This window comes from Vespula vulgaris, chromosome 1 (genome assembly GCF_905475345.1).
Source record: "Vespula vulgaris chromosome 1, iyVesVulg1.1, whole genome shotgun sequence".
Classification (NCBI taxonomy): domain Eukaryota; kingdom Metazoa; phylum Arthropoda; class Insecta; order Hymenoptera; family Vespidae; genus Vespula; species Vespula vulgaris.
The window spans coordinates 19502954-19516266 of record NC_066586.1 but is presented as its reverse complement, the minus strand read 5'-3'; the positions used below and the strand labels follow the sequence as shown (position 1 = coordinate 19516266).

Genomic DNA, 13313 nt, shown 5'->3' with positions numbered 1-13313 from the left:
TTTTTCCTTTACTCTCTGTTTTCACTTTGAAGCAACAAAGAAAAAAATCCTTTATCGTCCTAGATAAAAAAAAGGGTAAATACTTTCTTACAGATAATTTGCTGTATCTTTCTCTCGCGTTATAATTTTTTCGTCTTGTTATTACGTCGGAGGAGTTGATCGTAATAAAAAATAATATAAATAGCTAAAACTGTTAGATACGAAAATAAAGATGATAAATCGAAAGAGACTTTTGCCCGTGGACTCCAATGACGAGAGTTTGAAGATCACTGACGCTTTCCCAAGCATAGCTACGTAAGTAGATATATCTATACAGGCATCCAATATGATGGAAATAAATAAAAGCCATTTAGTGATGACGCCAGAGTCGTGCCCCTCTCCATTTCGTAGTATGTATACACTTCGTTACGACATAAACGATGCAACGCGACGACACGATGACGAAGAGGAATAATAGGGGAGGAGAAAGAGAAAGATGAAACGAGGAAAGAGGAGGTGAAAAAGAAGGAAAACCTTTACGAAATCGTATCGGTCGCAACTAACGCCGGCAAACGGCAACGAGTCGCGGTCTGAGCTTCTTCTTTTCGAAAGAGAGAGTTCGTTCTTTCTTGCATACGTCTATGTGCGGCGTCTTTGTCTGAGAAAGAGAGAGAGAGAGAGAGAGAGAAGAGCGGGGGAGAGGGAGAGAGAGAGAGAGAAAGAGAAGATTTGGTCGGTCTCAGACGCAGAAAAAGAACTTTTGGCAAACAGTGACGATCAAGCGAGTAGAGCAAACCGATTCTCTTGCCAGTGATTCTCCCAAAGTTTCGTGTGGATCAGTTTCTTTGGATTGAATCTGTTTCTTTCTTTTTTTTTCTTGTTTTTATATCTTATCGAAGTGACCATCACACGAGACTTCAGCTCGTATAGCCAAGAATTTGTTAACGAGCATCTCGCGCCCGTTCAAAAATTACTCCGTTTTTTTTCTCCCACCGATTCTGCAATATTTTTAAATTTCCAAGGGTATAAAGGAGATCTTGTTTTAGAGATTACACTGTGATAACGCGTAGGAAAAAGAGGACAATGGCTTGCGATCGTAGTATAATGGGTAAGTAATCGATTATGTTTCTTTTTCTTTCTCCATTTTTTTTTTCTTTTTCTTTTTGATTCTTATCTTTTTATTTTACATTTATGATCACACCTATTTTGAAATGTAAATATCATTAATTGTAAAACATACCGTCTGTATTGTCAAGCAGTACTTTAACCTCACTGTCGCGTCTAATTGTATAATGATTATAGGCCTATCGAAGTAAAGCATCGCGCGTGGCACGAAAAAAACGATCATAACAAAGTTCTATTACAACCAGAAATTTATTTTATCGCGTTTAACGTACAGACGTTGGTCGATACCATATTTTTTCGTATGGCCTTAAAATTAACGTAAGAGACGAATCAACCACGAATTTTCCATTGGAAATTCTAGCATGGTTCATCGAACTCGTTCCTCAAGTGGAATTTTACAAAATATCTTATTGAAAGAAAAAATTTTACGGAAGCCAGATGTGCAATACCGACAATCACGATGAATAATGTGAGAGCGTGAGGAGGAGGATGATGAAGAAGAAGAAGAAAAAGAGAAGAAAATAGAAGGCGTAGTTCTACGCATTCGAGTTGCTCGAGCGTTAGATAAAGAGAGATTATCGCGATCTTTAATAGCACGACCCGAATTAACGCATGTCTGACGTTAAACGACGGGGTCTCCACGCATTAGTTTATATGCTGACACTTTGTTTTCAAATCTCTGACGTCAGTTTCTATTTCGGTTGTCTTCTTTTTGTATTTCGTCGACAACGAAGAAAATGCAAATAGATGTTGGAAAACACGAACGAGCCCAAGTTCTAGGTGAAGGTTGTTGCATAGGTAGTTACTATATTCGTTCTTCTCTAAATACCCGAAACGTACGAATTAACGTTTCAATATCTTTTCTTTTAAAGAATTTTTCCTTGATTTTTAATTGATATTATTCTAAGGCTTAACGAAAAATCTCTTAAAGAAAAACGTTAGAAAAAGAACATGAATAGATTAGGAATAAATTAATTGTAAAGAAAAGAAATATACATTTCGTATCTTTTAACTTGGTATGCAATTAAATTGGAGAACGAGTTCTATATATAATAATTTCGAAATACGATCGAAAACGTAAAACTTATTTACAGTCTTGATAAAACGCGTTGTTACGCGTTGTGAAACTACCAATCGTGGTAAACACAACAAACAAAGAAACAAGTAAATATAAAGAAAAAAGAGAACAAAGGAAAAGAAGAATACAATCTTGTTTGTAGATAACGAGTGATATGTTAAGTGAAAAGGGTGAAGCTTCGAATCATAACTAGATCTAATATTATACGCGCTTTTAACTGTATTATCGCACGAAGGATACACACACGCGCGCGTGAACGCACGCACACACGCATATATATAAATATACATGGGCATGATAAGTAATAGATTCCCTTGCGTGAACTAACACGCGAAACGAGAACGAAATAGGCAGGTTGATAAGTTCGTTTAACGTTCATGGACATCCGGCCTACCCTTTTCTCCTCTCCTCCTATTATTCAATGTCTAATACACCGTTTTGTCACGACACTTAATAGACGTAATACAGATAAAGAGGACTCGTATCGTGTTTCGTTGATCCAGCTTCCCTTCCCCCTCTTCCTTCTCTTCCTCCTCATGACTCAGAAACGAACGTTACTAAAGTCGATCGATGAGATTTAAACAATGATCCTAATTGAATTCTAGAGAGAATCCGATATCTTCTTTTAATTCTCTTCTAATCCTCTTCTAATCCTCTTCTAATCCTCTTTCAATCCGTTACGTTGTAACGACGCAAATCACGGATCCGATAATGATCTCCCGCGATCGATGAATCCTATAAATCGTATCCGTAAACAAAGAAGAAAATTGCAGTATTACGTCGATCGTTTGCGTAATACCGATTTGATAACCATCGTTTACCTATCTTTCGAAAGAAAAAAGATGTTTGATACGACTAGTTAGTGTTTTGATATCTTTAAAGTTCCTATTATATACAAATTTTTATAGAGACATCTAAAGAAATAGATCTTCCATTCTTCATAACTAACGATCAAAAAGTCAGATAGAAACTAGAAAAATAACTTTGCCTACGACCTGTTAAGATTTATTTCAACTACTCACGTTTCCAAATGCCATATCGAACGTTTCGATTCTCCCCTTTTTCGATTTCGAAAGATCAGTTTCTCCGACGAGAGAGTTCAAAGTTCAACGCGAAAAGATGAAAAGGTCACCAAATCGAGTTGCTTTCGTTCTCGTTTTACGGAGAAAACTTCTATTTTGGTTTGTTCGTCCACGGTCTCGAACAAAAATGAAAATGCAATTGCTAATGAAAAAATGTATGCACAACGAGCGTAACGTGCATACGCGTGTAGGTGCGATTACGTTACGTAAAAATTTCTTAGAGACTTTGATCCATACTAACGCGCGTTTGTCATCGGTTGTCGATGATTTCCTGTCTTCTCCTATCGCATAATCTAAAGGTATACGTAATCTCGATGCAACCTGTTCTTCCAGAAAATAAATTAATTGAAATGATTTTTTCGCTTCGTCTGATATTCCCGCTAAATAAATATCCTAAAGTGTAATGCATTTAAATATCTGATTATTTAACGATTTTGTTGATCGAACGAAACGTGCAAATTGACGCTTTTGTAATAAAAGTTTTATTCGATTATAGCTTTAAACATCAATAATAACCTTATTAATCGTTATTAATCGCTAAACATAAACTTCTGGGGCTTATCATTAAACATAAATATTCATTGGGTCTTAAGACTTGCGCGAGTTTCAAAAAATAAATCATTCGTCTCCGTCGAATTTCTAAACGGTTTACAAATTTAGACCACCGACGATCACGTTTCGATCGAATAGCTATCGAATTAAATATTTAAACTTGATAGATGGGTCGATAGCGTTAGAAAAAGCGTCATCGAAAAAATCCACAGATGCCTCTATAGACACAACTTTGTTACGCACGAATTCTTTGAATATTTAATATTCTGTAAAGTAAAGTCGTTTACTTTCGAGAAATATTTTTCTCCGATGATCAATAACAGTCAATTAATTGTCGGATTTTCAGATCGACTAAGTTGCCTGCAGGTGTTAAACATTATGGTGATACTCGGTTTCATGTTGAACTATATGCTACGTGTTAATCTGACGATTGCCATCGTATCGATGGTAATGCCGTCTAATAAGCATTCACATTCCAATAATTCCCACGAAATCATTCCAATTGATAATAGCAGTTTGATGATTGAGACTGCTAAGACCACAATGCTAACTGGGAATGAGCCGATAAACGAATCGACTTTTACTTCGACGTCGACAACTCGACACGTACGTTATTTTCTCGATTTCTTCTGCTATGATATATTTTTCTATTTCAAAGAAAGAAATCTGAGAGTGTACAAGCGGACAAAAAAAAACGATCGATCGATTCCTTTCATAGGAGGAGTTGGAGCAAACCAGGTATCCGTGGAACGAATATGAGGTCAATCTGATTCTTGGAAGTTTCTATTGGGGTTACATCTGTACGGAAATACCTGGAGGTAGATTGGCTGAAATTGTTGGAACTAAAAGAGTCTTTGGCTATAGTATGTTGGTGTCCAGTGGTATCACTCTTCTCACCCCACTTTTCGCGAAATTCGGATATGTCGCAGTCGCTGTACTTCGAATTGCTCTTGGTTTCATGCTGGTAGATATTGTTTATGATATACGACTTTTTACGACAATCATATATATATATATTATATATATTTTATATATATGTATTTTTAATCGTCTGATTTTATAATTAAGGGTGCCACGTGGCCCGCTATTCAACCGATGACTGCCCGATGGATTCCACCGACCGAACGTAGCAAATTCGTTTCCAATATGATGGGTAAATTTCAGTTTATGTTTATATCGATGCTGAGAAAAGAAAAAAAAAAAAAGTATCGAAAAACGAAATAATTCAATTTATTTCCCGTAGCATCCTCGTTGGGTGCGGCGATCACGTTGCCTATTTGCGGTTTTCTCATTGCCTCTCTCGGATGGGACTCTGTCTTCTACGTAACGGGAATAGTCGGATTGACGTGGAGCATAGCATGGTTCTATTTCATCTATGATTCACCCTCGCAACACCCACGCATCTCCACCGAGGAACGAAACTACATCGAAGAATCCATAGGAACTACCTCGTCCACCAAGGTATATAAAGAAAGAGAGAAAGAGATAGAAAAAAAAGAGAAAATAGATCTTTGCGCGTTTAATCAAATCGACTCGGTCCATCCTAACAAAATTAAAAGAGCTTCCTTCTCTTAATCGTGCTTGTTTACGAGCAATCGATCATTCGACTAATTTCACATTTAACGTCAGGCGTGACACACTTTTAAAATCTTTTTTTTTCTGTTTCTATCTATTTTTTTTTTTTTTTTTTTTTTTAACTACAACGGAATTATAATGTATGTAACTGTCATACACAATATCAATTCTTTTCAACATTTATTTTCTCTTTTCTTCTGATGCGATAAAAAGAGACCTTGCACTTTTTGTAACGCTTATATCTAGACTTCACCTTGTACGATTAGCATTTTCCGGTACCATGGAAATCAATTTTCACCTCGCTTCCCGTTTGGGCGATCCTGATAACACATGGATGCAGTGTATTTGGATACTTCACGGTTGTTAATCAACTACCTACTTATATGAAATATATACTAAATTTTAACATCAAAGAGGTAAGTCAAATCGGTCAATACGAATACAACGAAACGTATTTGCAAATAACGAAAAATAATTTTAAACGTTTCTATCGTTCTAATATTTTTTACAGAACGGGATGTTATCTTCATTGCCTTATCTCGGAAAATATATTTTTGCTTTAACGACTTCAACGTTGGCCGATTATCTTCGTCGTACGAACAAACTTTCGGTTACTGCTATTCGAAAAATTTTCACAACTTTCGGTATGTACTCGATATTAATATATTTTTTGTTTCTTGTTATTTGTTTCATATTTAAGTTTTTGTTGTTCCAGATATATACGTACATACATATATACATACATATATACGTGTATGTGTATACGTATGTATGCACATATCTACCGAATATACAAATCTATCAAATATTTAAAAAAAAAAAAAATATATACAAAATACACGCATACATATACACGTAGCCAATATTCAGAAATAATGTTTCAGCCGTGATGAGCCCGGGATTACTTATGATCGTACAAGCATACCTTGGTCGCGATCCTACGATGTCCGTGGCAATTTTTACCGTTGCTTTGACGATAAACGGTGGAGTGACAGCGGGCTATCTCGGAAACGGTCTTGACATTGCACCCAATTTTTCCGGAACAATATTTGGCATAGCCAATACGGTTAGCTCGTTTGGTGGCTTTTTGAGTAGCTTCATGGTTGGTTCGATTACCTATCAAAATCAAACGTATGAACGTTGGAGAATAATTTTTTGGATTCTCGCGGCTACTTACTGTATAGGCGCTTTGGCTTTCGCATTCCTTGGCACAGGAAAATTACAAAAGTGGAATTTTCCGGAAGTCAATGGTTTCGGTAAGAAGACGAAAAATTTAGAAAACGATGCTGACGCAGAAAACAGAGAACCGTTGACCAATAAATCACTTTCGTAATATCGTTATAATCGTATAGAATCACACATTTCCAAAGAATCTCAATCTATCGACTGACTATTATCACGAGCAAACACGTCGCAACTAAATAGAGAAGTAAACAAAAAATACCCTTGTACATATACCCGATGTATTGTTTTTCATGACGAACGTAAACGCGTTATGACTTTCAACGAATCAAAATAAAGTTGGAAACATTGTTAAGTACAATATGATATCGCGAGACGTAATAGTTATCGATTATTATTATCATGACACATTGCCATGTAAAAATATGTACAAAGTAACGACAAATACAAAGAGACAAATTTTCGACGTACAAAGATTATTCGACGAAATATTTATCCAGGAGGAAAGGAAATGTTTTCACGATCGAGAGATAGGATTCTATGGAAGGTTACGAGAGCGTCGATAAGGACGATATCCGTTAGCTTTCGTAAGTAGATACGATTCCATCGGACGATACGTTATCGACGGATAACAAAGACTACGATAGTATTTCTAAAAGCGAACGAGTAGTGGCGCTGGTATTATCAATTTAAACGTTCGATAGTTTAGCTATAACGAACGAATTTAACATAGTAAACAATGAAGTTTCTTCTTTGAAATTTGAAATATATTCAGGTCTCTTTTATGTAATCGCTTCGTGCATCCTCGTTTCTCGTATTCCTGGGTTTAGCGTCTATCCTTCCGCAGACGACTGAGCAGGAGGTGGAGAAGAGAGAGGAGGTAACAACGAAGAAGACGTGGCGCAAGTGCGTCGCGGTGTCCGGCGTAGGGGCGCCCTGCGTTGCGGTGGTGCTCGCCGTGACGCGTGGCGCTGCGGCGCTCCACCGATGTGCCAGGAGAATAGAAATCCGAGAAGCTAAACGATGGTCGACCGACCGACCGACCGACCGACCGATAAATAACTCCTCCCTCCTACTTCTTCGCCCGCCGTCCACACACTGATATCGCGCGCCTTAGAGATCACGCGTTACGCCCCACCCTGCTGCTTTCCCCCACCACGGCCACTCCCACGTGTTCCCCCCACCCCGGCCGCCTCTCCGTTCCTTACTTCACTCTTTCGCGCGAGACGCACGAATTTACTGCTACTTATCGGTGGCGCTTAGACGTCCGTCGAAACTCGACGCTGTTGAATCATTTAGCGTTTCCACCGGAAAACATCGTGGTATCAATTTTTTAACATGGCAATTATTTATCTAGGCTCGTTGGATTTATATTTTTACATCTATATACGTGCTTTACATCTGTATCTAGCGTGTATTTATAATATATACATATTGTACGTTCGTTCCTACGAATTATTTTTGGAAAAGATTTCCAATTTATTTGTATTTTTCCAACGACGAATCACCATCGTTAGCGTTTTATCAACGTAGAAATTACGATGAGATAAGAGAATTATAAAAAGAAAAAGAAAGGAGTGAGAAATCTATCGAATCGCGGATAGTGGTGCTCCGTCGTAATTAGATTGCTACTCTCTCATAACATCCGCGTTTAATTATTTCATCGTGATCGAGAGTCCACGAGCTTCTCGTAAAATATATATTTTCTAAATGCGTAAATTTACATAGAGAAATACAATAAACTTCGTACGTCACGCAATATCGTTATTCCCACGGACGATTTCACGAGGGCGTATTAAGAAAATGTCTCGAATGAAACAATGTAGGTAGTATCTTCCTTGAGTTGAAAGAAATAGAAAAATAGAAATAGAGAAATAGAAATAGAAAAATAAGGAAATACATTAGACAGAGTCGAGAGATGAAAAATTCGTCCTGTTCGGTGTCGAGACGATATCATAGGAATGTCTGGAATTTGCGGATTGCAGTACTGAATTCAGTTGCTATGTCGAGATTACGCGGATAGCAGGAAGTTAAAGGAGCGAGAGTTGGCTCGAATTTGCCGCGCGGGACCGCCCGCTCGAAGAAACTTTCGTCCGGCTAACAGACACGCGAAGAAGGAATGCACGCGTCGGTTACCTCTCGCGATCGACTACTGCCGCTTCGTCGAGTCTCATACTACCCTGTTACCTTGTGATTAACTAAGGTTTAATCAGCTTTACAAGCTAAACTTCTTTTGTCAACATGCACGTGCATGATAATCCGGATGCTATCTTTCCAGGCTTGCTACGAGGCTCGATGATTGTCGGAAATGCTTTTCGTCGATACCACACGTACTCCGTGTTCCAAGCTCTCGTCTCGAAAAACGTATATCATCGACAATGGATCGAGAAACGTTCTGTTTCCCTGTCCGTCCGATCAGACTCTAGCTTGGATCTCACGCGAAGATCGACGTATCACCACGAACTTTCTTATATCTCTGCGAACCTAATACCCAAATTCACAGAATGTTAGACGCAGAGTCTCCTCGTTCGCGGATGAGACAACGAAGGTGAAAAGAGATAAAGAGCGAGGCAATATGGAAAGCGACGTCTAACGTTATACGTTCTTTCTTATTGATCTTTCTACCGCATCGGACCGTATGGATTATTTCTCGTGTTTCTTTTCCTTTTTTATAATACTGCAACGGTCTAGAGTTTTATTCGTCGGTGCGCTCGAAGAAAAGAAAGAAGAGATGCAAAAGGGAAAACAAAAGTCGTGGAAAATCGTACTTCTTACGCGCTCTATTCGAGCAAGAAACGCGAGACATAAATGGAAAACCATAAGGTCGAGGTACGGAATGGACGTGTAAAAAGAAGGAAAAAAGGAAAATTCGCAGAAGCTGGAGGGTTCAAGCGACCTCCTTATTCGTGTTCTTCCCTGATTCTTACGTTCGCGAATTGATCGCACAATGTTCGCGAACGCGCGAACAAAACGCAAAACCTTTCGCGGCACGCCATTTTCTCGGCGTAGCCGACGTGAACGACGACGCGACAACGACTGCTATAACGACGACTTGGCTCAATTTATTTATTTTTTCTTTTGTTTCTTTTCTATTTATAATGTGTTCCACGATCTTGAGAACATAAAGGTGCAAAACGTCGAGTGCGGAATAAGAATACAGACATTGTGCAACGAGTAAGGTGTAATTAACTCTGCGGGCGGTTGTCGCCATCGGGAAATTACGGCATATAATGACGGCCTGACGTGAACGAGCATGAAAAAAAACGGACAAGTTTTGCTTTGAAACGTGAATTCGATGGTGATTATCGCCTACGACTTACGAAGTAGCTTTTATTGCATCGTTCGTAACTCGATTTCAAACGAATCGTGTTTAAATGGAAATGGAATGGGAAGGAAAGAATCGAGAAGGATGGACGAGAGAGCATGACGACGCACCATCGGCAAAAAAATGTCGGAAACTAGAGTCGAAAGAAGAAGAAGAAGAAGAAGAAGAGGAAGAAGACGAAGGAGAAGTAGGAGGAGAAGAAGAAGACGAAGTCTCGACGGTTTATTAAAGGGTTCTCCTAATAACGTGTTTGAGAGTAAAAGAAGAAGACACGCATCCATGTTCAAAGTATCCTCGAGTAAGAGAAAGGTGCTGATGGCGGAGGAGCGAAAAGAATGGTCGAAGAAAAATGTCGGAGGGTCTAACGCATCGAAAAGCATCTCTCGGCAGCAGTTTACTTATAGCAGCCGCCCCCGATTCATGGGAACATCCTCCGGGCAACGAACGAAACGTTCTTGCTTCCGAACGGTCCTCTTCTTCTTCTTCTCCTTCGTCGTCGTCTTCATCGTCTTCTTCTTCTTCTTCATCTTCATCGTTTTCTTTTTCTCCTTCTTCTTCATCTTCATCGTTTTCTTCTTCTCCTTTTTCTTCTTCTTCGTCTTCTCCTTCTTCTTCGATTTCGATTTCGAGACACGAGCATGTAAACGGAGCCTCTTTCTAGACGGTAATTTCCGGGGAATGCGCCGATAGCCCTTCTTCGTTCGTGTCGAAAAACGGTGTACCTTTGTACCTCTTTTCTCTTTCTTCCTTTTTCCCCATTTTTGTGATCGATGGAAGATGGTCCAGGAGTAAACACGACCGCTACAATTATTTCCATCTTTTAGCAGTGTTCGTCCAACGTCGGCGTTCATTCTTTTTGAAAATAATTAAATCCAGGATGGAATCGTAAAATGCGATGGACGCTCGTAAAGATAACAGAGAAAATAAGAAATGCGATTCGTAAGTACTGCAGATGTAAATTCGTATAACGATTTTCGCAATAAATTTCTTTAATACGTAGGAAGATCTGGTGCTCGTTAGTACAGCGAGAAGGGTACATTGCCTTCGAGAGAAGCAAGGAGAGAAAGAAGAAAAGGAAAACGAGAAGCAGTGAAAGGGAGAATAGGTACGTAGGGCAGGTATGCGGGTGAGAAACACCCGAGGCGCATCCAGATCCGCCCACGTTTAAGTCGCACACCCGCGTTGCTGGCCGGCACTCTTCCATCAGGACTTGCCCCTTGGGCTTTTTCGGAAAGAGGGAGAAAGAGAAGGGGAGGGAGAGAATGAGTAGGTGAAAGAGGAAAGAGAGAGAGAGAGAGAGAGAGAGAGAGAAAGTCGTGGTAAAGTCTCAGGACCCTAACAGCTCTTCCTTCCAGGTCTCCTCCACCTGCAGAGAGAAACACAGCTCGTGCACGCGATCCACGACTCGAACGCCCCCGCGGGCACACGCCGTCATCGCGCCAGCTTTCAGGAAGGAAGAAGATCCAAGAAGAAGAAGAAGAAGAAGAAGAGAATATGTTCAAAGAATATTCGTTCTTGGTACGACTTTTATACTACATTTGTCTTGAAGTTTTTAACTGATTCTTCCTAGTGGATTTTTTAATCGGAAAATATCGATTAATTATTAACTCGTACATTATCCTTGTTTGTTCGCGAAGGCTAGTTCGTTGTTATTTTTTAAGAACCGATTAGGTGCAAGGAACATTTTTAAATTATCCGATAGATGATCGTAACTTGGAGAACTTGTCGAGGGTTGAAAATGTGCCTTTTGATATGCAACCCGATAGACAAGCGCGTGTTCGGCTGGACTAACGCAAGGAGCAAGAGATTGCATTTTTTTATTTCGATCTCTCATTTTTACGTTAGGAATGGTACTGTAATTGCGGAATATTTTTCTTTGGGTTGTTGTTTTATGACGGTTAAATGTATAGCTAGCGTTGCATATGTATGTAAAGGAGAATCAGTAAAGAAATGGAAATGAATGGTATTAAGGTCGATTCGATTTGGTCGTGCATATCGATCCTTCGTGCATTATGTACGGGTGCAATTGGATAGAGGAGGCGGAGATGAACTTGTAACGTACGTGGAGCGTGGGATCGCTGGGAGGTATACTCTCTTCATCTTCTTCGTATTCTTCCTTTTCTACCTCGAGGTCGGACAATCGATGCACGATCGAGTATCATAAGAAGGAAAGAGACGAGTAGCAAAGAGACGAGTACAATAATGGCGGATTAGAATGCAAAGAGTAATAAACTTCACCGTGACGTGGCTAATTATACGGCTCTTCTCTATATAAGGTGTCTCGATGTAATAGATCCAGACGAGTAACGTTGATACAACGTAGAGAGTTAAATAATAATCATTCAACAAATTTTTCTTTAACCCGAATCCTTTTCTTACAATGTCGTTTTACTTAAAAATCCTACATAATTACGGTAGACTTTAAAGAAAATTATTCGAGAGTCGGAGAGAGAACGAATATGTAACGGAGAACACACGGTTAGAAATCATGCCAACGCGGAATTCCTCGAGCGACGCAACTCCTACGGTCGTTCGTTTATTTATTATATGATTAGCTTTAATTTCGAGACCACGGCCACGAGGAGTCTTCGTGACTCGGTGAGTTTCATTCGAACCACGAAACCAACTTCTTCTTTGAATCTTCCTAATGACGTGGGATCTCAAAGTTTGCTCTTCGATCTTTTCCCCTCTTTAACTGTAATTTATCAACGATTTCTAAAACTTACGACGAAGGACGATGATCGTATGAGATCACTATTAAAACCGCGCACCTCGACGACGGGGACGACGAGAGAAAGAAAAAGAATGAAAACGAGGAAAAAAGAATCTAATTCCCCGTATCTTCGACTTTTTCAACGCCTACTCGCATCGTACTAACAAAAAGAAAATGAGAGACTTTGCATAATAAGGTTCTGGCGCCGATACGTTATTTTTACAGACTCGTAATCGTAGACAGATAAATATATAGATACGTACGTATGTATACGTGTTACATTTGCCCGTAGTAAAAGTAAAACGATTATCATCGTCGGAAAAACGATTGCATCATCGGAATTATTCATACCTATATTGCTCGTTCATCGAGACAGGAATAACCGATGAATATTCTTGCCATGATCGAAGGAGAAGGAAGAAAGGAAGGAAGGAAGGAAGGAACAGTACGATCGATTTATATCGATTAAGACATCGAGGCGTAACCGATTCGATCGGACGGTAAAGTCGTTTCGAAAAGGTCGGAAAGACCGAGCCGGAAATCGCGCGTAAGCTCGAGCATCGGGCCCGATAGCAAGACGATACGCGATTCTTATTAATTAAGACGGTCTGTTCGCGCGCCAGGTGTATCTGCTTCACCTGCGGCCAACAGCGGCAGCAGCCTTTGCGCGTTGTAATCCAGAGAGAGAGAGAGAGAGAGAGT

The 13313-nt window shown here is 39.6% G+C and overlaps 1 protein-coding gene across 5 annotated transcripts; it reads left to right on the top strand.

The window, feature by feature from the left end:
* The first annotated feature begins 491 nt into the window (after positions 1–491).
* LOC127068255 (sialin-like) lies at positions 492–12259 on the top strand. 5 transcript variants are annotated; one of them, XM_051004203.1, is made up of 11 exons: positions 492–1087; positions 1466–1902; positions 4163–4422; positions 4535–4780; positions 4885–4969; positions 5060–5277; positions 5658–5807; positions 5903–6035; positions 6276–10837; positions 10899–11164; positions 11254–12259. In XM_051004203.1, the coding sequence occupies exons 2-9, from the start codon at positions 1842–1844 to the stop codon at positions 6722–6724; spliced, it is 1602 nt and encodes a 533-aa protein (XP_050860160.1). In that variant the 5' UTR covers positions 492–1087; positions 1466–1841; the 3' UTR covers positions 6725–10837; positions 10899–11164; positions 11254–12259. The 5 variants fall into 5 exon arrangements, with proteins under 5 accessions (XP_050860160.1, XP_050860151.1, XP_050860176.1 ...); XM_051004194.1 differs by having other exon boundaries at positions 6276–11164; XM_051004219.1 differs by having other exon boundaries at positions 6276–11168.
* Positions 12260–13313: the final 1054 nt, after the last annotated feature.